The sequence below is a fragment of the Ambystoma mexicanum genome, chromosome 7q (genome assembly GCF_040938575.1).
Source record: "Ambystoma mexicanum isolate Mex_15411 chromosome 7q, UKY_AmexF1_1, whole genome shotgun sequence".
NCBI lineage: Eukaryota > Metazoa > Chordata > Amphibia > Caudata > Ambystomatidae > Ambystoma > Ambystoma mexicanum.
In genome coordinates, this window is record NC_090941.1 from 552,628,114 (window position 1) to 552,653,998 (window position 25,885).

The 25,885-nt window shown below is 45.0% G+C and overlaps 1 protein-coding gene across 3 annotated transcripts in view; it reads right to left on the reverse strand.

Moving 5' to 3' along the window:
• The window catches only part of DGKH (diacylglycerol kinase eta), a 1,951,678-nt gene that overhangs the window by 441,947 nt on the left and 1,483,846 nt on the right, over nt 1–25,885 (reverse strand). For all 3 annotated transcript variants that reach the window (XM_069640477.1, XM_069640476.1, XM_069640478.1), the window contains 2 exons: nt 25,535–25,645; nt 25,336–25,432 (listed from right to left, as the gene is read on the reverse strand). In XM_069640477.1, the coding sequence (XP_069496578.1) occupies nt 25,336–25,432; nt 25,535–25,645 (208 nt within the window). The remainder of the gene's footprint in view (nt 1–25,335; nt 25,433–25,534; nt 25,646–25,885) is intronic.

The following is a 25,885-nucleotide window of genomic DNA, read 5'->3' on the forward strand; positions in this document are numbered from 1 at the left end:
TTTCTCTTATATACTCATAAGCGGTGTACGCCACACTCCTAAGTGCCAACGATCGCCATACCACTACCTATCACTGGGCGCCAGAGCGTGTGCAGACGCAACCCAACAGAGTTGACACATGGGCCGCAGCGAGAAAAAAAGTATGGGCTCCAAGAAAACTGGTCCGATGGACTCCTTTGCCAGCTCCCAGCCGTATGGGCCTGCCGAGACACCCGCTGAGCCCTCAGGGAGCCAGCTGGAGTCTACAATGGATGTGAGAGTGGACAAACTACTAACGATGGTCCAAAGTGGAATCCTGGCGGTGAACAGCAAACTGGACGACATAGGGGCCACGATCAGCTCTTTGAAGGCTAGGGTTGATAAGGAAAGTGCTCGCACTACGGAGGCGGAGAACAGGATTGGAGTTAATGAGGACTCGATAGCACAACGTAGCCGTGATATCGCCCAGTTGAAGGGAGACCTGCAGAAAACCCTGAACAAGTGCGAGGACTTGGAATCTCGCTCCAGGAGAAACAATATCCGCCTGGTCAGAGTAGCCAAATCCTTTGGCAAGGGCTCCATGGAGCACCATGTGGAAAACCTCCTGAAATCCCTCCTGGGCCCCGATGCTTTCTCCCTGGCCTCCCCTCCTAAGCCTGGAGCGCCGCCCCGCACGATCATTGCCCGACTTCTGAATTATAGAGATAGAGACGCTATCCTGAGGCTTTCCAGAGAAAAAGGATCCCTGTATTACGAAGAAAACAGGATACACATATATCTGGACTTTTCGATCAATGTGCAGACACTGAGAAGATCCTACAAACCGGTCAAGAGACAGCTGAGACTACGCCAGATCCCATATGCAATTGTCTTCCCGGCTAAAATGCGGATCCAACACGGAGGCCGTGCACACTTTTTCAACAATCCTATGGAGGCCATGATGTATGTCGAGGCCTCAATCCACCTTCCCCCGGGGAACTGGGAAGCTAATCGTAACCTGCCGCCCCGGCGGGTGCGGGAACAGGAGGACCATGCTGGCTGAAGGGACTTGCTCTACACTGCCTTACCATAAGTTTGATAACCCGTCGACGGCGAGGTGGACCTGTCCACTATATATTGTTGTAAGGCCGTGAGCCCCCACACATGGTGTTCGGTCACGTGAGTACAGATCACACCCCCAGGAGACTTCCCAAGTTATGGTTGATGGGATACATCATCGGGTTGGGGTTGATGATGCGGGTGGGGTTTGGAAGGGGAAGCTGGTAAGAGTTTGTCCTGGTGCTCTGCCAGGCATGGTTGGGGATGTTATAAAGTTAAAACCAGGGGACTGTTCTTCAGCGAGACGCTTCCAAAACTTGAGACAGTGGCGCCATGCTTGGCAAATGCCCCCTTTGATAGACAGCTATGGCGCAGGCTAAGGGTGGGTTGAACATTCGACTACTTTCTTGGAACATTCGGGGTCTCAAAAACCCAGTCAAGGCAAGGAAAATTGCTGCATACATTTCACGCCATAATCCCCATATCCTTCTGATACAGGAGACACATACGATGGGGAGTATCAACAATAAATTCCTTCCACGCTGGGGCCCACATAGGTACTTCACAGAATATTCAACACAATCCAGGGGAGTCCTGACGCTTATACACTCCAAGCTGTTCTTCAGGTATCTTGCTAGTAAGATAGACCCTTTGGGTAGATACGTTTTGGTATGGGGGAAGGTGGCGGGATGGCAAATCCTGTTGATTAATACATATGGTCCTAATATTGATGACCCGCTATTTTATCGCGCAATCCTTGACATGATGTCCACATCGATAGAGGCGCAAATAATATGGGGCGGAGATTTCAATATGATCCTCGATCACTCCTTGGACCGCTCATCTACGTCCCCCAGGGCCCCGTCCAAACCGGCTCTTGCCGTTAAACAGATGATGGAACAGACTAACATAATTGACGCATGGCGCACGTTGTATCCACTTCAGAAGAAATTCACTTTCTACTCATCTGTTCACGACTCCCACTCCCGTATAGATTATTGGCTTATTAGCTCGTCCCTCTCCGCTGAGATCAATGACTGTGCAATACACCCCCGCACGCTCTCAGACCACTCGCTGATAACACTGGACATCAGCCTGGGTGACTCCCCACCTCCGGCTAAAAGGTGGAGGATGCCCTCTGCAATCCTTAGGGACCCCAATATCTGTGAGGCATTACATACTGAAATAAAGGAGTTTTTGGAGTTCAACGAGGGTTCGGTGAGCACCTATGCGATCCTGTGGGAGGCATTCAAGGTTTGGGTCTGGGGTACTATACTGGGTAAATCTACAGGTATGCTGAGAGCAGTGAGGAGGGAACTGGGTGTGGCTGAAGCCGCAATAGATACACTACAGACGGAATATAGTGCCACATTGAACAAGGAAACCCTGTCTAAGATACACGCTTCCCTCCAGGAATTTAATGAACTAGCCAATAGGGAAGTTTTGTACATGGCTGCCCCGGCTAAGGCCCGTAGATATGGGGAGAGCAATAGGGCGGGGAGATTTCTGGCCAACATGCTTAAAACGGATAGGCACCTTAATCCAATCGCTAGTATTCAGAACCCGACTGGGGTCACGGTCAATAAAGAATGTGATATCAACACCACTTTTGTTGATTTTTACTCCGCTTTATACTCTGATCACGATGTTAAAACCAGGGAAGACCCGTTCGGATATCTAGACTCCCTTGATCTCCCAACACTCACTGAAATGACGCGAAACATTTTAGATCAACCCGTGACTATTGACGAACTAAACGAGGCCATTAAATCTTTATCTGGTGGCCGCGCCCCTGGCTCGGATGGCCTGACTGCCGAAGTGTACAAGGAATTTCAAGGCCTATTGGCCCCACTGTTACTGAAAGTATGGGAGGAGGCCATGAATTGTGTTGTCCTTCCGGGCTCGATGCGTGAGGCAGTTATTACGGTCCTTCTGAAGCCACGTAGACCAGGCCCCTCTCCCTAATCAATACCGATGCGAAAATCCTCGCTAAAGTACTGGCCACCAGGCTCCTTCCGTACATGCCAATCCTGGTCCACCCTGACCAAGCTGGCTTCATACCAACTAGATCCATGGCTTTAAACCTTCGACGACTGTTCAATGTGCTGGTGCAAATAGACCCGGAGGCAAGGGCGGGCGTAGTGGCCCTCGATGCTGAAAAGGCCTTTGATTCCGTCTCCTGGACATACCTCTTCCTTGTACTCAAGAGGTTTGGACATGGACTGTATTTTATTAAATGCGTTTGGCTGCTATATACTCAACCATCCGTCAAGGTCCTAACCAATAACACCCTGTCCCCTTCTTTCCATCTGGACAGGGGGACAGGGCAGGGCTGCCCATTTTCCCCCATTCTGTTTGCCCTCACTATTAAACCAATGGCGGAATATATTCCGCAACACCACTCGCATAGAGGTCTCAGGATGACTGGCCCTCTCCAGATTATATCTCTGTATGCGGACGATACACTGTTGTATGTCCGGGACCCACATGAGAATGTGCAACACATTATGGCTGACATACACAAGTTCTCGGAATACTCGGGATATAAAATCAATGTCCCCAAATCTGAAATCTTTCCTTTGACCCCTAATACGGGTGACCTATCTTGCATCACAGGGTTTAAGCCTGCCCCCACGCTGGTGAGATACCTGGGAATAATGGTGGCTAGAGATAGACACTGCTGCACTCACACAATCACAGCGAACTACTTCTCACCCTTTCGACCAAGCTCCACCTATGGGCTAATCTCCCTCTCTCCCTATACGGCCGAGTGGCCCTACTTAAAATGGTAGTATTACCCAAACTCCTGTATCTCTTCAATAACATCCCTATCTGGCCCGGTAAACCCTTTTTTGTCAAACTTGGGTCACTGGCATCTTCCTTTATTTGGAACGGTAAAACTGCTAGGTTGAGGTGGGATAAAATGGTGGAGCCATACTCACAGGCCGGTATTGCGGCCCATGATTTTGAATTGTATTGCATAACAGCACAAGCACAATTCGTAAAGCATTGGTTTGACCCCGAGGACACAGCCCCACACATTCTTCTCGAAAAGCACGCAGTCCGCCCTAATGATAGTCGCTCAGTCCTTTTGAACCCCACCTATAGTAACAACTGCCCTTTTGAGCCGGTATACGTCACTACACGGGCGTGGTCCAGGGTCTATAAAAGGATTGACCTGGAGGTCCCCTATGACCCAGATATACCCCTGTGGAACTTCTCCAGTGTTTCCCTGACCTTCGACATGGCCCGTCAGCGACCCTGGGACCCGAATAAACTCTTCAGGTTACGAGATATGTTCCCTGATGGCACGTTTTGTGAACTTGTAGATTTCACGGGGCGGTGGGAGGGGGTCAGCTTAAACGTCTTCAATACTATCGTATGAGAACCACTTTTGCTGCCAAATGGCCTTCCTTCCCGGTAGAACCCCAGGCACATGAGTGTATCAGAGCCATGGTGACGACAGACGGTCATGGTAAGGGAATCTCGTCGCTATACACCCAGGTGCAATCACACTCGCCCTCACGAAACACTATCAGAGAAACCTGGGAGCGGGATGTGGGTACTCAGATCGATGACGTGAGATGAGCCCGATATTGTCAACTCACCAAATCGGTCTCCATGAACTCTGGACTCCGACTGATCCAATTTAAAATACTAAACCAGCTACATTACTCCCCGGCCAGACTGGCTAAGTTTGTGGAGGGTTGCACAGGGACATGTTTGAAATGTGGCGCTCCTGATGCTGGGGCATATCATATGTATTGGTCGTGCCCTGTTATCGCGAACTTTTGGCGAGAAGTAGCTGAGCTCCTTGAGGAGATAACAGCGATCCCAGCCGCCCTGTCCCCCCTAAAATGCCTGCTTGGTGACATTGGGAAGGTGAAGGAGATCACGAGGAGACTATTTAACATCTCATGTATTATTGCCAAACGCTGCATCCTTAAATGTTGGAAATCCACTGCAGGGCCTACCCGATCCAATTTCCTGAAAGACTTGTGTATGGTGAACGATGACGAGGAACTCTTTGTTTTATCAGTCCCGACACCCTGTCGTCCTAAAGATATATGGTCGCTACTACGTTTGTATTTATGTGATTTGATGTCCGATGCCGATGTAACACCTACCCAGTCACCTTAAGTGACGATATCTGTCTTATTGCCACAGATATATGCCATTGTCAATATTATACATATGCTATACTGTACTGTTTATGAGAACTGTCTTGCTGTGAATTGTTCCCCTCAATAAACAAAGTTTAAACAAAATAAAAAAAAAGTAGAGATGGGAAGATGTGTGTTAATGTTTGGCTTCCCAGGGCTAAAATATTCTGTTCTTTATAGAGAGGACTTTCAAATCACACAATTAACACAATTAACCAACCTGCCAAAATATGAAGCAATGTAGAAATATGTTGTAGTCAGAGCATCATGGACCGAAAATTGTGAGAAAGCAATGATATGCAATTGCAAGCAACGTAATAAGTTATACAATGTATTTAGCTGGCCACCCTATTGAAATAGTAATACCTCATTCAATTGTGTTTGTGGGTTTTAATGGCAGCAGGATCAAATGAGCTGAAAGGTCGAGTTAGGCCCAAAGTGTGCAGCAAGATACATGACAAGATGTGACTGATAAACAAAAAGCCCAGCAGTTCAATTGCAAAATGCAAAACATGAAAACCGTGTGTCCTTTTGTAAAGCAGAAAGACCATGGAAACGTGGGCTTTCTGCAGATTGAAAACCACAATAAAATGCTGTTTTAAATTGAAAGTAAAGCGTACAAAATAAACCGCGCAAAGTGAATGACAAAGAGCTAAAATCAAAAGCCTACCTTTTCACTATGGTATAACATAAATAAAAGGCACTTTTAACAACAAAGAACAGCATGGAAAAATAAAGATATTTGCAGATTGGAAGGAAAGGAACTGTGTACCAGTGAAACTCCCTGGCCTAGACCTTTTAAAGGTATATTACAATGTGAAGTGGAACATTGCCACTTTTGATGCTAAGAACAATATACACATGGGAAAACAAATCTCCATGGCCATAGTCCAGTGAATGTACATATGAGTATATAAATATGAACATTGATGGCATGATGCGAGATATTAAAAAGGCCCCACATGAAGAGCAAATGTGACAGATTGGAAACAAGTTTTTCTATTATTTTGAGCACAGAAGGCTTGTATGAGTGGAAAGACTTCCCCACCCGAAAGTTAAAAACAGTGACCTTTCCCCATCATATGCCAAGCTCACCATCTGAAAGACTTGCGCTTTGAAGTGTGAGGGCCGGAGATGGCTGTATTTATTCTTTATTGGTGTGGCTGGGTCAACAGAAAGGCTGCCATTGATGAGTTGAACTCTGCAAAATATTCAAAATTCAAGAATGTATGTGGTCCCTCTCTGGGCTGACTGGAGGGGAGGGCTGCTATCAAGATTGTTGCATGAGGTTAGAAACCCATCTGGACAGCGAGATAAGATCACTTTAGCATCCATTATCCCAGCCTTTGACTACACAAGAATGTTAAGTGATTTACTCCAGCCTGAATCAACAAAGAAAGCAGATGCCTAAGGCTCAGGTTGAGTGGGGAAAGTGAAACTTAAAGTGCCATTAAAACAGAATATGTAATCATTTTGCTATTAGTTTACATTGAAGATCCGGTGTTGTTGAATTTCTCAGGAACCGTAGGTCATAGAAAGACAAACCAGATATCATTCGAAAGCTAATGAATAGACCCTTCTATTGGTATAACTCTTATTACAATCCGACCTTGGGAACAAAAGTTATGCCCTACGACGTGGTAGTAACTCCCTAGAAAATGTCAAAAGGCAGAGATTCGCAGAGTTGATAGTTTAATAAATTAGATATCTGGTTAGAAAATGCTAGGTTGAGAACTGTTATAATTTTGGAGTCCTCTACAAAATTCTGTTGTTCGCACATGCAACATTGTGTAGACGCAAGATACATCATATTAAGTCTGGCAGGATAAGTCGAATTCGAAAATATATATATTGTTGGGTTTATTTAGATATTAGAGAAAGTTGTCGTGTAGAGACTTTCAGTGCAAAAATTGAAATGTGTAAAAAGTAAATGCAAGTGGGTGGACTGATCCCCTCCCGAATTTAGGCTTGGAAAACTGAAGGGGCCAACCAGAACAGATGGGCTATGGGCCAGAACCTGCAAGAAGGGGATGGAAAATAGTTGACCAATGAAAAGGAATAGCCAATAAGCTGGCATATGATAATTCAGACATTTTTGTGGGTGTGATTGTGGGTTTAAAAAGGTGTTGCACAATTGAAGTCAAGGATCTAACTGGAAAATTAAGAGAGCTGCCTACAATCATCTGGGTGGAAAGACTGATGGAGATTTAAAAGTGCATGGGAGACTACCTGGTTGGAACTGCTCATGAGATTGCTGGAGCAAGCCAGGGAAACAGTGACAGATGCTGGGATCCTTGCAGGGAGAGCTAAATAGAGGGATGAATTCTGATGGCTATAGCCAATACATGATTTAAGGGCCTGACCAGATCACTGTGTTTCCCACCAGAGGGTCCAGAAATGCCAATGTCTTTCCTGAGCACCAACCTAGCGATCCAATGTAAGTAATTGTCCAACAGAACCAAGTGTCAAGGATCTGTTTGAGTTATTATCTTACCCTTAATTAGTGTTTGGGGTGAAATGAGTAGACCCATAGCATATTTTACTGAATAATAATGTAATTAACTCCCATATAGTCATTGAACGCGTGGAGGGGAGTTCGGGGGGAGTTTGAAACCTCTGCCCTCTTTCCTAGCACTAATTCAAGTTATAGTCACTTAAAATATTTGAGCATTCCCATGTCTCGTTCCCAACCCCAAAACTCTCTCAAGGGAAGGGGTGTCCTTGTCTAAAAATGAAAATCCTAAATTGTTCCTCATTCTTCAGACATAGCCTTGAAGAAGAGGAGTGATAAATGTACACTGAAAGTCAGGGTTTTTGGTGCTGGAGTGGACAAGTTTTTTGCTAAATGAAATAAAGTGAAGTCCCTAAATGAAATATACACTCTCTCCTGGAAGTGAGAAAGTGACCCTGATATATGTGAGATTTTGCATTGCTTCATGGTGAAGGAAGAAATGGTTCCATGTGTGATAAATGTGCTGTTTTTCAATGTTTGATGTGCTTTCACAATACTAGTTTGACATGTGTGCAGGGAGATTATAAGTCAAGCCTACTGCGTGGGGGAAAGTGTTTTACACAAATGAATAATGGCACTGATTTAAATCCAACTTCAGGAAAGGATCATCAAGTTTATGATTTATTTATTTTATTTTATTTATTTGCATTTTTAAAGCGCTCACACAGCCCGCGGGCATTGAGGCGCTGTTACAGAAATTGTTTGTTTTAGTTGCGTAGTTGTTTTGTCTTAGTTTCGTATTTATAATGCGCTTAAATACCCAGGGGTTTCTAAGCGCGGACCCGAGGATCGTACCTGTGTTGCTTCATGTCGTCTTGCTTCCAAGGCGAGCACGTTGCCGCTGACCTATCCTCCCGGGACAATTATCCTCCCGGGAACATTTATGTAATGTTCCATGGTGTTGTTTAATTATGACATTCAAGGGTTTTTGTGGGACATGAGGGTTGAACTGTTTATTGGGCCTGCGCTGCATTGACGTGAGACCCAAAAGTGAAATCCCCAAAAGTTAGTTTTTGTATCGAAGCTTTGTTTTATGCGTGAGGATTCAAGAATGAAACTCGAACACAAGTTAGTCATAATTTTGGTTAAAGACTTTTATTGGGGTTGGGAAAATTCCTCTCTGACCCTGTTCTAAGAAGAATTTCCCTACCTAAACCAAAACTAAGGATCTGTCTGTGTCAGAATGTCCAAATCAAATTGTCCTGTGTCCAAAGTTCTATTCGGACTCTCACAATATAAACTTAACACTAAGGTGAAGGGAAAAAGTATTTAACCATGGATGGTTGGTCAAATATGTTCATGACCAAAGAATAAATGCTCCAACACAAATGTTGAAGAACAACAATCCTTGTTCCACAGGGTGGTTCCCTTCCCCTGGATTCTTCTTTGTTCTTGAGTGTTTCACAAATAACAGTTCTCTGGGCATTTCTTGGCCAACAGTCATTTTTGCAAATGAACTTGGTAACTTTGTCTCTTTCAAGATTCCTGGTATAACTTTCTACCAGGGTGGTTTCTCTTCTCCCTGGTTAGCACAATCCCTTCTCTAATCCTGATATTACCTCTCAGAACTTCTTTGGATCTTGTACAATTCTTGTCATGGCCTGGTATACTCCTCCTACCAGGGCTTCTTGCATTCACACACTTGTAATTATGGGCCTTTGCCCTTTTCCAGAATTGCATTGGATAATGTACCCTATATTATCTTACTCAGGTTTTCTATTTGCATGCGTTTCACCCATTCATATATTCGTATGGGTTTTGTTTGCGGTTCCTTTCCCTTTGAATATGTCCTTTTGCTCTCTCCCTCACTCTCAGTTATGCTGCGTACAATTATCTGCATTCAGCGTGGTCAGTGATAAGGCCCAGAGTCCCGCTGTCTTTGGGCGGACTCACTGGCTCTGAATGGTGTTCCTGGATTGTCCCGCAGTCAACCAGTAAAGGATTTCTAAGGGTTTCCTTGTTGCAACCGGTTCTGCCTCTTTCTTCTATCTCTTGCGGCTTCCACAAGTCTGGTCTGTTTCCTTCTCGACTCCCGTAAGTGAAGTGCTGCCGTTGGTCACCTGCGAATGCCCAGGAGTCCCTCACTGGTTCTTGGCGTTCCAGCAGCGTGTCCCGGTGCAGCAGCAGTTTCTTGTTTCATCAGCGAGCCTCCTGGCTCCACCACACCGGCTCCAGACTTTCTCCTTCTCGGATCTTGTGCAGAGTTTCTCCTCTGTCGCGCCAGCAGCAGACTCTCTGCCTCTGCCTTTTGAAGTTCCCAGGTCCAGGTGAGCGAACACTAGGGCGCTCGCTGAAATTGTGGCCACCTTCAATCTGGATTCCTTGATTGATGATCTTCGTCCCAGTATTTTGAGAATTTTTAGTCCATTGTGCCAAGTTGATTCCAACAACCTGAATAAATATTTTCAAAGGTTTCACAAGATAGACCAAAGGTGGAGAATTGGTCTGTAGGTTTGGGCAAAGGTGCAACCCTACACTCTAGATGAGATTGAGTAGATGTATGACAGTAGGCCATGAGGGTATTAGATGTGGGAAGGGTATCTTCAAGGGAAAATGGGGGATACCATGTTTCACCCGATGTAGCCATGACTTCTCCCCGGAGGTTGTCTCCTCCCATGTGATTCTCCCTCATATAGTCACCCCCAGGGCCAGGATCAGGTAGCGGCTGCCATCCGCCTGGCCACATGAGAGGAGGTCACTGCCGGCAAATCAGTGATGACTCCATCAGGTTCATCACATGTGCCACAGAGAAGGTGACGTGTGCAATGATTTGGTGCAAATATTCATTGGTCATATTGTTCAATAAATTTATATTCTGTCTGTACCCCGGCCTGTTTCTTGGCTTATTGGTGGCACAGTAGAAGGGATCTACGTGTCTATATATAGAGTATGTCATGATTCCTGCCCCTCATGTCTCCAGCCCTTCCAAAAGCCAGGCTAGAATCAGGCCACGTTCATCTACATGGCCCTTAAGGGCCTCTCCATCCCTCCAAAGACCCACTTGGAGTCAGACTTGGGGCTTGTGGCACCGGACACACACACCACCGTGGGGTGGCAGTGAGCACTGGACTAGTAGTGCATAGGTGGGACAAGATGGATTCCCCCACTTGTTCCGGTTCCTAGAACTGCATATGCAGTCCAGCTTTTTGGGTGTGGTTAAGCCCAGAGACACCTGGGAGACCCAGAGACTATTTAAGCCACGCCCAGGCCGAGAAGCACGCTTTGCGTTTCTCTGCACCTGCAGCGTGACACTCACCGTGTTCAGCTCGGTCTCCAGCGGGCCTGCATCTTTCATCTGCGCTCAGCACCTGCAAGAACACCATTAGGAATTGCCTTACCTTGCGGAGCATTCGCCCATCTTCCGTAGCTCCTCAGTTCTGCAGGCACCTTCGGCGGTGTCATTTTCTTCCCGGCACACCGCTTCCTAAGTAAAAGGGAAAAGGACAGAAATAAGACATCAGTAAGCATTCTGCAAACCTTTGCTTACTTTAAGACTGTACTAGATTCAAACGCTTACCTGAATCTAAGCCGTTCTGGGGAAACTTCATCTCCGGAGCTTCTCATCCATCTGCAGGTGGGAAAAGAAACACCAGGTTAGTGTGGGAAGGTATTCAGAAGCGCCACAAATTGCGCTACTCTCTGTGTTCCTTCTTCTTAACTGGTGCCCATGCTGGAATCATCGTGGCACCTAAAGACACAGAAAGAACAAACTCTGTTCAATACAAGTACGAAGAGGTTGCATCGCGCCCTCACTAAGCTTCAGTGTTACTCACCTCAAGCAGCACGCCGTCTTTCCTCGGACGCTGACCACCACCTGGGGAAGGAAAGGAACGAGAATTAGAGAACTGTTCATAGAGACTCTTATTGGACTCATTGGACTCTCGCCAGTGAAGTAACTAGGCAGCAACGAGCCTGCATCAATCAACGCGCCCCTGCGCAGAAAGCAGGACGAAGAGCACACTAAACAAGAAAACAAGGTGAGGACCATGGGTAAGGGTTGGACCCCAGAGAAGAAGGAAGAAGGGGTTTGAGCCTGCAGAGACAATAGTGTGTTAAACCCTACCAATCATGTGTTACAGGTCCAGTCTCCGGTCGAGTAGACTCCAGGAAGGGTTCGAGGTCATAGAGGTCAGAACAGGCTGAGTGACGTCCCCGTGGATACCAGGTGAGCGTTACGGGGTCATAGACAGGGCTATAATGAATTAGACAAATGATATACAAGGGTTGTCTCTAAATATATTGTTACAGGTTGGAGAAGGATAGTAGTGATTACTTTGTAGTGATTGAGATTAGAAACACAGGGATGGATCGTTATTAAAAATAAGAGAAGAGAAATTCAAATTCCTTAAGAAAGCAATAGAATCTGCCAAATATTGTCCACAGCTTGGTGGGATCCCAATATGTGTATTATTTTTTTGTCAAAAATGGAGAAGGGAATATATGAAATTCCAATATAATTGGCTGGGAGATAACTGCTACCAGTCAGATTATGTATGATGGCATTTCACTGAAAAAGGGTAGTTTAACAGCAATGCCCAACTTCCCCCCACATGGTTCACCAAAGACTAAAGAAACAGACTGCGGAATCCCTACTGGGGAAAGAGGAAACTAAAGACAGGATCACAGGAAGATGACGGCACTAACACTAAAACTATGATTGATGTGGGAAGTCATGACCAGCTAAACTCAGCACGATCCCGTTGATGTGCCCCATAATGCTATGTCCCCAATAATGCCATTTTGTATGTTATTATGAATCCATTCTCTTATGATATGCATGTGCTCCTGGGCTTTGCAACAGGATCCCACATCCACTGAATTTGAAGGGTTTTGTTGCGTTTAACTTGCTTTTGATTTAGAGTGCTAGTATATTGCCTGAAGTGTGTTTTAAATAAATAATTATATACTTTTTATACAAAGCTCTGGTCAGTGTTTGTTTGCTCTACTGTGTTTTTAGCCCTATTGTGTATACTCTATATACTACCCTACTCTTCTTGAGAGAAGTCTGACTGCTTAGCCACAGCTACCAGGTAAATCTGGGTGGGGCAGACTGCTACCAATTGGGTTTACTACTTACTCCTGTAGTCTTAATCTTTTTGCAGTGTTCCGTAAAGGAACTGCACAGGATTCTGCCTAACACTGGTGTACAGCGGTGGGATTTGCATTGAGCATACATTTTAGAGTGCTTTTGATACTTTAGTGCAACTAACCACAAAGCTTAGCACTGTAAAAGCTATTTTTATAACAAGTCAACTATGGAAATGTACAGCCAGGATTCCCTTTCTGCAAAAACTCCTGATTGTTTAAGAGTTCTTTGTAGACATAAGGATCTTCCTGTAAAAGGCAAGAAAATGGAACTTCTAGAAAGACTGTTAGAGAATCAAAGTCTGGGTAGTGGTTCAGAGGAGCCTACCTCCCCAGCAAATGGAAACCACAGTCATGAGGTTGATATGAATCAAAGTAATGATAGTATTGTTGTAGAGTTAGAAGAGGAAGAGGAAACTAATGTAACTGTTCCCACTGGCCCTCTGCCTGCTCTAGCACCTCAGCCTGTGTCTACTGGACCTTTGTCAAGTCCCACACCAAGTCCTGCATTCATTGAACTGGAAAAAATGAGACTTGAATTAGAGTTCAAAAGAATTAGTGCCCAATCTGAACAAAAGCACCAAGAACTAAGGCTCAGAGAAATGGAGCTCAAGCATGAGCTAGAGATGAAGAAATTGTCTGTTGAAAATACTTCTCTCCCCCGATCCTCTAGGAGTTCCAGTCCCAAAAGACCCTGGATGCCTAAAGAGATTGTGGGTATGTATGAACCTAAGTTGGATGTGTTGGATTGGTTGGCTATGTTTGAATATAATCATGGGCTCCAGGACATCACAAGGAATCAGTTGCTTCCTTGGTTATTCTCTAGGCTCCCCCCTGTTGCATTGGATGTGGTAATGGAGTTGGGGGAGGTGGATAGGATGGACTATGAATGTGTGAAGCTAGCTTTAATAGTTAGATTTGGGAAGACCCCTTCCCAGTACCTTAAGAGGTTTAGGACCCTCAAAAAGCATGATGGTACCCCGTGGGCTACCTGGGTGAGTGAAAGTTTGAAAGACTTAGTGGAATGGATTAAGGGTTACAGAGTGAACACTTATGAGGGAATGAGAAATCTTGTTATGTTGGAGTCAATTTATGATTCCTGCTCTCCTGAGCTCAGACAGCACTTGGCTGATTCAAAGGAAATAGATTCCAAAAAGCTAGCTAAGGTTGCTGACTTGTGGGTTGCCAACAGGGCTACTCACAAGGATTTTTGGGTAACTCAGAAAAAGGATGAGGGAAAACAGCATAAAAAGGACTCCAAAGAGAATTCAAATAATTCCTATTCCAAAGAGGGTCCCAAACACCACCATAAGGGTAAGCCACATGGGAAACCAAATCAGGCTAGTGTACCTTCTGGTCCCAGACCAGAAGGAGGTCAGAACAAGCCACCATTACAGAAAGCATTTGGAACATGCTATGTTTGTAAGGCTACTGACCTTGTGAAAGGGGATCCCAGATGTAAGGGTAAACCTTCCGGGTCCACACTGTCTCCCTAGCATTCGCTCCAGTGGAGGAAGTACCAATGACAAGTGGAAACTTTCTACTACTGGCTGATGATCCCATTGGAGTCTCAGCCAGTGTTTCTTTAGTGTCCCTGGGGATGTGGGAACAACAGAATTTAGATGTATATAATTCTATCCCAGATAATACTAAAGAGTATTATAAGGACAGTGTCCAGGTGAATGGTCAGGAGACTCCTGCCATTAGGGACACTGGGGCCAGCATAACTGTGGTGGATGAATCTTTTTTCAAGGCAGAGGAGGTTGCTGGGGCTTCCAAATGCCTCACCAAGTTAGCTGGAGGGCCTGTGCAGATGTGTCCCCAGTTACCAGTTCTCGTCCAGTGCAATGATATGACTGTGAAGATACCTGTCAGTGTACAATGTGAGGTACCAGGAAGGGTTCTGTTGGGAAATGACCTGGAAACTCTTGGAGTTGTGTCAAATACCCCTAGACCTCCTAGTAAAAGGTTACAGGAACTAACCAGACCTGCAAGGGAGAAAGCCATGAGAGGTTCTCATAAGAAGATGATAGAAGAAGAAATCACTCCTACTCCACTGGAGCTACTTACTGCTATAGCTGAACAACCAGAAGCAAAGGGGAAACCCAAGACTTCTAGGCGGAAACTAGCAGCAAGCACTCCAGTGCTTCCAACAATGACTTCCCCTAGGTTGTCCAAAGTTACACCTGTAACTCCACCTCCAGCTGAGGCTGAGAGGGAGGTACAACCCTGTGTGGTTGAACTAGACTCTGGAGAAGAGCTAGTTGGAGGCCAAGAACTTATTGGAGATCTGGACCCTGGTGACCATCCTGAGCTGCAGTCTTTACTGGCAGAAAGTGGACCCAGCAGGTCAGCTTTTCGTAAGGGACAAAGAGAATGTCCAACTCTGGAAGGTCTCCGCCACCAGGCAGCTTCTCAGGCTGATGAGCAAGAGCCTGGGAAGTATAGGTTGCACTGGGAAGATGACCTCTTCTACAGTGAACCGACTGAGTCTGCACCTGGAGACTACAAACGACTTGTAGTCCTCAAGAAAACAGACACCAGTTCTTGCAGCTAGCCCATGAGATTCCATTGGCTGGTAACTTGAGTTTCAAGAAGACCAAGGAAAGGCGCTCACTCTACTTTTATTGGCCAAAGATTGGGGCTGAGGTAGATAAGTTCTGCAAGAGCCGTCACACTTGCCAAACTTCTGGTAAGAGTGGTTCCAAGAATGTGGCACCTTTAGTGCCACTCCCAGTAGTGGGAGTCCCATTTGAGAGGGTAGGGATTGACATTGTTGGTCCACTTGATCCCCCAACCTCCTCAGGCAACAGGTGTATCCTTGTTGTAGTAGACCATGCTACTAAGTACCATGAGGCAATTCCTATGAGGACTGTTACAGCTCAGGCTGTAACTAAGTCCCTCCTTGGTATTTTTACCAGGGTTGGGTTTCCTAAGCAGGTAATCTCTGACAGGGGGTCAAATTTTATGTCCACTACATGAAAGCCATGTGGAAAAACTGTGGAGTTACCTACAAGTTCTCTACCGCCTACCACTCGCAGACAAATAGATTGGTTGAAAGGTTTAATAGAACAATGAAGAGCATGATAGGTGCTCTAGAGGAACCCCATAAACGAAAGTGGGATCTTCTACTGCCATGCCTTCTCTTTGCTTATAGAGAAGTCCCTCAGGAGGGAGTAGGTTATAGTCCCTCTGAACTTCTTTATGGCCATCCCATCAGAGGTCCATTGGCCCTGATTAAGGAGGGGTTGGAGAGTGCTCCTACCCCCAAGCCAGTCAGAGTGACTGACTACGTGATAGGACTCCGGAGGAGAATGTCTCAGATGATGGCCCAAGCTAGTGATAACTTGAAGGCTGGTCAAGCGGTTTATAGTCATAATGTCGAAAAGAAAATGTCGACAGACAAAAATGTCGAAAAAAAAATGTCGAAAATAATAATGTCGACATCCTATACTTATAATGTAAAAAGTCATTTTTTCGAAAAAAAAATGTCGACATTTTTTTTTTTGACATTATGACTATAAACCCTTAAAACTATCAACACCTCACCCAACACCCCCCTGCCACCCCCCCCCCCCCACACCCCCCAACCACCCTTTCACCCCTCATACTCAACACATACCAATTATTTATTTATTTATTTATTTATTCAATAATTAAATAAATAAAAATTGTATTTACTATGGGGGGTCCCCCCCCAACCCCCCCTCACCCAACACCCCCCTGCCGCCCCCCCACACCCCCCCAACCACCCTTTCACCCCTCATACTCAACACATACCAATTATTTATTTATTTATTTATTTATTCAATAATTAAATAAATAAAAATTGTATTTACTATGGGGGGGTCCCCCCCAACCCCCCCTCACCCAACACCCCCCTGCCACCCCCCCACACCCCCCCCAACCACCCCTCATACTCAACACATCATATATATATTTATTTATTTATTTATGCATACACTAAATTAATGTCGAAAAAATATCGAATAATGTCGACATTTTTGTTTGTCGACATTATTGTTTTTCGACATTAATTTGTCGACATTTTGACTGTCGACATTATTGATGTCGACATTATGACTGCACACCGGTCAAGCATTGGCATGATCAAAAGGCTAACATGGTTGCGTTCACTCAAGACCAGCTAGTTCTTGTTACGATTCCAACAAGGCAGAGGGCCTTGCAAGACAAATGGATGGGACCCTTCAAGGTTGTGGGAAAACTTGGAGAGATGAACCATCTGGTGGACTTGGGCAATCCCAAGGAGGCTCCCAGAGTCTTCCACACCAACAGACTAAAAGCGTATGTCTCCAGACCTGAAGTAGGAGCCCTGCTTCTAGCTTCAGCAGAAGAGGAAGAAGAGAGTGAACCTCTCCCTGATCTCCTCAGGGGCTTACCTTTGGATGAAAAGATTGAAGGAGTTAATCGCTCTTCAAATCTGACACCTGAGCAACAAGAGGAGTGCAAATCCATGTTAAATCAGTTTGCCTCCATGTTCTCACTTTCACCAGGCTTGACCACTTGGGGCCAGCATGATATACTCACTGGTGACTGTCTGCCGGTAAAAAGCAAAGGATACAGAATGTCAGAGAATGTAAGAACCCACATCAAAGGAGAGGTCAGCAAGATGCTTGACCTCGGGGTAATAGAGCCCTCTACTAGTCTATGCTCTAGCCCAGTTGGGTTAGTACCAAAGGCAGGATCCAAAGAATTGAGATTCTGTGTGGACTATAGAGCTCTTAATGCAGTCACCAAGACTGATACCAGATGAGTTGGTGGATTGACTTGGTTCAGCCAAGTACCTCAGCACATTTGATCTGACGTCAGGCTATTGGCAAATAGCCCTGACAGACAATGCCAAGGAGAAAACTGCATTTTCTACCCCAGTTGGCCTATGTCAATTTAAGATTATGCCTTTAGGACTGAAAAATGCACCTGCTACATTCCAAAGGATGGTAAATCAGGTTCTGGCTGAGATGGAGGACTTCTGCATGGCATACGTGGATGACATTGCAGTGTTCAGACAATCCTGGGAAGAGCATGTTGACCACCTAGGACATGTTTTGCAGGCTCTAAAGCAGGCCAATCTGACCATAAAGGCAAGTAAATGCCAGACTGGACAGAGTAAAGTAGTCTACCTTGGACATGAGGTAGGAGGTGGAGAAATAAGGCCTTTGCCCAGCAAGATTGAAGCTGTGCAAAATTGGACAACACCTACTACTCAGACCCAGGTGAGAGCCTTCCTAGGCCTCACTGGGTACTACAGGAATTTCAATGAGAACTATGGGACCATAGCTTCTCCACTGAATGTGATCTCCTCTCCTAAGTTCCCTAAAAAGGTCAATTGGAATGAAGAGTGCAATCAGGCTTTTGAAAACCTGAAGAAAGCCCTTTGTCAAGCTCCAGTGCTAAGAGCTCCTGACTACCACCAAACTTTCATTGTACAGACAGATGCTTCTAATGCAGGTATGGGTGCAGTCCTTAGTCAATTGGATGGGAAAGGTAGTGAACACCCAATTTGCTTCAACAGTAGAAAACTGAAGGATCCTGAGACAAGGTAGGCAACTATTGAAAGAGAGTGTTTTGCCATTGTGTGGGCTCTGAGGAAGTTTAGGCCATACTTGTATGGTTCTACTTTTGTTATTCAGACTGACCACCAACCCTTGAGATGGTTAATGCAAATGAAAGGGGAAAACCCAAAACTATTGAGATGGTCAATCTGCCTCCATGGGTTTGATATCACCATTGAGCACAGGTCAGGGTGTCACCACCAAAATGCTGAGGGTCTCTCTAGGATGTTTATAACCGACTAGAGGTATGAGATTCATCCAGGAGTGGATTCAATCCTCCTGTCCCTTAGTCTGGAGGGGAGGGGCGAGTGTTAGGGAGAATTCTCTTATAAGGCTAATTTCCCAAACCTAGCGAGTCCCCCAGCAGCTTTGCTGGATTTTTGGGGTTTGTTTTCTTCTCCTGCTAAGAGTGAGACTCTTTTCCTCCCACTCTTAGGCATGATTTGAGGTATGTCTTTGACTCTTTGTGTGCTTATGTGCTATGGGGCTTTCTTTTTACTCCATAGGGTATCATCTATTTTTTATGTGTGTTACACAGCACCCTCAGTGCAGTAACACAGGAGTGTCATAGTGAACCCCAAACATAGACTCCATACCCTGGGACTGACTACTGTCTCTCAGGGCATGTAAAGTCACCATTTACTAGTCCTAAATTGTGAACAGAACCAGTACAAACCATCATATTGTGGAAGTACTGGAAGGGGTTAATTATATTGCCCCTGGGTCTGTTTTCAAGGGGGCACTGTCCAGTCCCCCCTTGTCGAGTTTCTGGCTGGGGGCAGTGGTTACCACGCGAAATATTCCATCGGAATATTCTCTATGGGATTTTCCCATTGATTTTAAACGCACCACTTTTTTGGTGCAATGTTAAAAATACCGCCGGTTTATTTATTTAATATTAAATTAACGGTTGGGTCTTTTTGCCAGAACTCTTTTCTAAAATGGCATTCGTGTCCGTCTCTGTAACTCTGACCAAGGTCAAGCCCTTTGTTCCACTTTTTGGCGGGCTTCTCCACAGAAGCCCTCCAAATGGTGCCACTCTGCCTGGGTTCCACAGGATGGGTGGGGAGGGGAATTGGCACCCTGGACTGCGTTGCCTTATCAACTCAAGTCGCACTCTATTCTGATTGGCCCAGTGGTGAGCAGCCCGGCTCACCACTTAGCATGTGTGAGTGACAGCTAGGCTGTTGAATGGGGGTTTTTAGTCACCACAGGACCCAAGAATCCGAAGAGGGAAGAAGCTGAGCCATCTGCAACGACGACACCACCGGTGAAGCCCTGCTGCAACTACCTCACCACTTTCCCGACGACAAGAGAAGATCTTCTGCTGGATGCGTCTTCTTCCTCTGAGCTGGTGGGACCAACCAGTTCACCCCTTTCGCCTTCCAAAGACGTCTCTTGGTTGAATCGCCCATGCCAAGCACCCCAGCGGCCGGATAGCCAAGCTTCATCACTTTGACCGCAAATAAAAGGAACGCACCTTTTACTGACGAAACTCTGGGGCTGGTTTCATCCCTGTGCAGTGCAACGACTCTACGTTTCCTCCTCGACGAGATCCTCTCTTCCCCTGGTCGAAACAACAAACTGCAACCACTGCCAGGAACAACTGCCACCGCTGAAGCTTACTCTCTCTTTAAGGTAGTCTCCTGCCTGGCCTACCTTTCTTCGGTTTGCCCAAGGTGACCCTTAAATCCTTGGCTTTACAACTAGGTTGGCCCCAGACCTTCTAACTTTACCCTCTTGAAATCGCCCCAACCACTTTTGAACATTCTGCAAAGACTTTGTGCATTTTAAACCGTGTGATCCTGGGCACATTTCGCTTTGCTCCATTTAAAGTGGGTCTGCCCTATGAACTTTGGCTCTACAGTATATACTGCCTTTATTCCCTTGCTGAGAACTCCTAAAAGTGTTGGGACCTGTTTTATGTCTATGCTCTGCCTTTTTCTTTCCCTTTAACTGAACTATTGGAGTGCCATCAGGTTATGCGCTCACATCTGTTTTAACAAATCGTGGTGTTTTAACTCTGACTCGTCTGATAGTTGTCAAGGGAGGTGTGTATACTTTACCTGACTGCGTTTTAACTTGCTTTTGATTTAGAGTGCTAGTATATTGCCTAAAGTGTGTTTTAAATAAATAATTATATACTTTTTATACAAAGCTCTGGTCAGTGTTTGTTTGCTCTACTGTCTCTTTAGCCCTATTGTGTATACTCTATATACTGCCCTACTCTTCTTGAGAGAATTCTGACTGCTCAGCCACAGCTACCAGGTAAATCTGGGTGGTGCAGACTGCTACCAATTGGGTTTACTGCTTACTCCTGTAGTCTTAATCTTTTTGCAGTGTTCCCTAAGGGAACTGCACAGGGTTCTGCCAACAATGTTCCCCCAATAAGCTTCTTTAGGACCCACTAGGTGGCCTCTGGCTGTGGATGTGGTCACTATACATGACTTTCAGGCCCACTAGCCAGGGCATTTGCCCCTGGCCAGTGAACACGGTCTTCGGCCCTTCCTATTGTATATTTTAAAACACTACTGGGCCGCTAGTCATGGCTATGTCCACTGTACATGTTCTTCCAATATGTTTCTTTTTGACCACTATACATGTCTTTTGGGCCCACTAGCCAGGGCCTTTGGCCATGCCTACTCTATATTCTAAAACACTACCGGGCCACTAACTTTGGTCGTATCCACTGTATTTGTTTCCCCAATAGGTTTCTTTTAAACCCACTAGGTGACCACGTCTTTTGGGCCCACAGCCTTTGGACATCCTCATTGTATATTTTAAAACACCTTTCTTTCATACTCACTAGCCATGGCCTTCGCCCCGGCCTTCAGCTGTGGCCCCTCCACATTTTATCTCAATAGCTTTCTTCTGGTCCCACTAGCCACTCTAAATATTGCTCCAATAGGTTTCCTACATGAGCCCACTGGCTGTGGCCACACCACTAGGTTTCTTTTGGGCACACTACTCATGGCATGTTGCCATGGCAAGTGGCCACGGCAAAATAACGTCTCTTTCTCGGTGTGGCGCCGTATTTGAAGGCACTCTGGTCTTTGTTACCGGCTTGTTCCATATTGGTAAAGCGATATCTGGCAATGTCTACAAGACCCCAGGTCCATCACATGCTTCTTGTGGTCACGCCACCATCTTGTTTAGTTCCCAGCCTCTAGGATGTGGTGCATTCGACTTCACTACTCTCCTTGTCGTCATTTTGAGACGCTGCACATCTCCTTCTGGTTCCTGCTCTCTCTCCAGTTCAGGACGCAGTGCCCAGCCTCTGCTCAGTGCTGGCGTGCGAGTTGCTTCGGAACTTGCGGGCTTCCTTCTCTTGTCACCAGGCTCCTCCCCTTTCATATGCTATGCAGTTGAGGGACTTCCCCGGTGTAGCTCCCTATTACTTTCTCTCTGTCGCCCATGGCTTCTCTTCTCCACAGGTCATTCTCCTTGTCTCAGTTAATGGGGTTTTGTTCGTTAAAGGAATATTTACAGTTTCCAGTTTACAATGGCACATACTGGTATTTTCTTCACAGAAATCTTTGTAGGCTATGTCTGAAGAGGCAAAATGGGTATACTCTTTAGGGAGTTCCTTACAGAAAGGGGAGTCCTTGTCCTCAAAGGGGGAAGTCTCTTGCAGTGAGGTCCCACTTGCCTCGACCCCTTCGGAAGGTGTAGCGGAGCAGGCTCACTTGCCTAGCCTCACCAGGGGGCCGGGGCTTCCCTTTGGGGAGAAGGGACAAATTCCAGCGATTCTTCACAATTGTTAGTCCCTTGTCACACCGCATATCAATCCTAAATTCACTCCCAATGCCAATAGTTTTGGCTAAAGGCAATGCTTACAGTAAGACCTAGTAGTCAAAACTAAAAACACAGGACTAGACTACAAACTACCAAACGGAATGGGGAATGTATGCCAAAAGTAAGCGAAAAGCCACAGATTAACCTGCTTTGTCAGTCGCAGGGAAGTACAGTTGACTGTTGGCGAGTAAGAACCGGCGTGCCGTATGCATGAGCAGAGTACCTTTATCTGCCTGGTTAGTCACTTGCAAATTAAAGTTCTGACGATACAATAGCAGAAATGGGAATGTTGCACTAATGTGGGAAATCATTTATTGCATTATTGTATTATCCATTTTCAATAAAGCCATAACTCAATCAAAAACCACATGATCACAATTTTTTATAAGTGGGTTTACGTATCCATTAACTAAAACCAATACAGCAAAAAACAACATTTTGCACATTTTCTGCAAGCTGATGGTTGCATAGGTAAATGCTGGGGCTTTTCCAGCTTCCATTCCACCAGCAAGGCTTCGATGGCTGCCTCACTTGGATCTATCATCAATTATAAAATGTTGGCCTGTTTCTTTATTAGAACTTTGGGGATTTTTGATGGCTTATAATGGAACCCTACTCTTTGTCCTAGAAAGGCTACCTCCACAAGCTCCCTTTTTCTGACTGTATCGTCTGTAGGTGCCATCTTGAATCGGGGAGTCCTTCCTACATGTATTCCTCATCAATTTCCATGTGTTGCTTCTCCTAATACCTGTAACGGCTTCCCCTACCTGGCTCACAAACTCTGGAACAGCCTCCCCACCATCCCTGAGGGCATAGAAATCCTACTGGCTTTTCCGCAAAGCTCTCAAAACTCAGCTTGTAGTTACAGGCCTGGGCGTAGCGAGAGCCTTAACGAAGGCCCCGGGGCATTACCTGAAGTGGTAATGCCCCCTCTGCGAGGGGCTTATTGCTATTGGTACCGTGGCCCCTACGACCGGGGTACTAAAAGCATTGTTTTTCTTTTACGAAATGCCAGAGCAGAAAAACAAAAACGTAAAAAAAATGGCTGCCGGGGAAGGGAACACGAGGTCCCTTCTCCCTTTCCCTGGTGGCCATTCAAAAAAATAGGAAAAAAGTAAACAAACAAAATGGTCACCATGAAAAGGAGAGAAGGCCTTTTTCCTTTCCATGACGGCTTGTTGCAGATCGGGAGCGCACACGCTGGGGACAGAAGTGGTACCAGCTTGTCCGCTCCTGAAATGGTCGGAAAAGCAATTAAGTAGGGGGGAAGGGCATGGAGGGAATTCTGTGGGAGGTAGTAAGGGGGCGTAAAGACTTACCTCATTCCCTGGTGAGGGGAGATAGCGGCTGCCAGCCCTGAGGAGGCTCAACGCGGCGGGATTACCGTCTGGTAATGCCCGCGTTCTGAGCCTCCGCATTGGCTGGGAGGCTGCCACACCAAATGTTTTGTTAATATTGGCACTCTAATACAAAATTGAGTTGTGAACCAGGGCTTCAATTGGGAGGCTATTTGGAAAAAATAATAGGAAAAAATTGAACAATCATTGGATGTATGAGGTTGTGGTCCATTATTTGCAAAGCACTAAAGACAAAAAATATTGTTAGTTGATTAGTGTGCAATTAATAACCTTAATAGTTTTACTGTACATTATTGTTGAAATGTTGAATGTTTTATTTAGTCTGTTGATAATACATGGCAGCCTGCAATATCTGTATAAAAGCCTGGAAATCATTTTTTATTTCAGGCTAGTTGTGGTATAAGAACTAACCTTTAACAAGAAAATGACATCACAACTACTCTAATCAGTTATTATTCTTAAATTGTGATGGCACAATGCCTCCTACTTGAGCCAGCAGAGAGAATTTCAGCTGTCACTTCCGCACTTAAAAGCTGTGAAAAGCTTTTCAAATTCCTTGCTTTCAGAGTAGCTTTCTCTGTGACACATTGCAGCCGGTAATTGACAAGAACAGTTTCTGGTAGAATGTTTTATTTGTACACTGCCGGAGTTTACCTCATGTGAGCAAGAATCTGCACGTTAGTACTTATTTAAAGCAAAAAATGACAGTTAATTTCAATATATTTTATTAAACCGCTTGTACTATTTATCTGCCCCACATTCGGAGCTGCATTTTAACTTTTTTTAAATCCAGGTTCTAAATTGATTAAATGGATCAGCAAATGGAAGATCTCTTACATTATATTAGGCAAGAGACAAGTGTATTTTAAGGACTAAATAACCTCCTACCATACATAAAAAGGATATTGCAAGCCATCTTGGAGTTCTGTGACTTTATAAAGGAACTCGGCCTTCAGCCTCGCTCCTCTATTTGGTCACAAAACTCCTCTGTGACTTGCAATATCCTTGTAATGTACAGTATGGGGTACATTATCCCATATACAATATGAGATGAAAGTATAAAAGCTGGTTTTATAACCATATTATAATGTATATTTTCTTTTAATCGGTTTAAAAAAATGTATGACTATAGCTTTATGTTCCTTACTCTGAATTGAAGTTTACAAGTACAAGCATGCAAAGTAGTGGGAGCCCTGAAAAAAATCTCCTGGATTTTGCAGCTGTATTGTGGAAAATGAAAGATTGCACAAAAATAGAACATATTTGATAAGGTCACATTCTGGCAGCCATTGTTTCACAAGCGTGGAGCTCGTTATGCACCCCTACCATTTCTAAATCACCAAATATTCATATTTATTAAGGGACAGTGAACTAACTAGTCATACCCAAGTACCCACTACCTGCTGCGTCTGCAGTCATCTACCACTAATCACGTCCAGTTTTAAATCTTCTGCTGCAACAGAAAAATGTTAAATAGACCCTGAGCCAAACTGTTTATTGCATTGAACTTGAAAGTTGAAACAAAAAGACAAACAGAAACAAAGCTCTCCCAGTTAGAGCACGAACGTAAATCTTAAGTGCTTCTTACTACGAACAGCTAATCCTGCACCCTCAAAGCCCCTGTGGCCCGGGCATCTGCCCGACATGCCAGCCCAAGAATGAGCCCCAAGAGCGCACTGATGCTACCCCTCCAAACACTCAGGTAAAGTGAAACCTGCTTGCTTGCCTGTTAAGAGAACTGCAGGAATGCATTTATGGCCAACCTTTTTGAAAGTCCACCAGATTACAGAGATAAAGGTATATTCTAAGCATGTTAAAAGAGACAACAGTACCTCAAGCTGAACTTTTTGTTCGAGGTTTTTGTAGGTCCTCTGCAAGAGTTCTTTGGTACCAAGCACACCATACCACATCATGTTCTTTGTTCGACTTCTGAAGAAAAAAAACAGTATTCATGTACACAATAGCACAAAAAATAAGCGTGCACGTATTACAACAAGGTTAATGAATTGCAATTACAAATTTAACATTTACCTGCATTTTTCTGGATGTTCCTCTCGTTTATTATTAAATTCTAAAGATATTTTTGCATCTAATCCAATTCCAAAGTAGTTGTTCATGACGCACTTTTCTGAATAGCCTTCTCTGTGTGAAAACAAACATATCCAGATATCACTTCTGCAAAGACACATGACGATGCACTAAATATTTCCAAAGGTTCAGTCACAAAGCATTCCATTTTGACAGTACAGGCTTTCGACACGCATTGAACTGCTATACATTGATTTGTATTCACAAATGTAGTCTCAGTTTCTGACTTACGTCCCGAAGATAGATAGATGCTACATGTGTATTGTTTAAAAAAATAAAAAATAAATCACATCT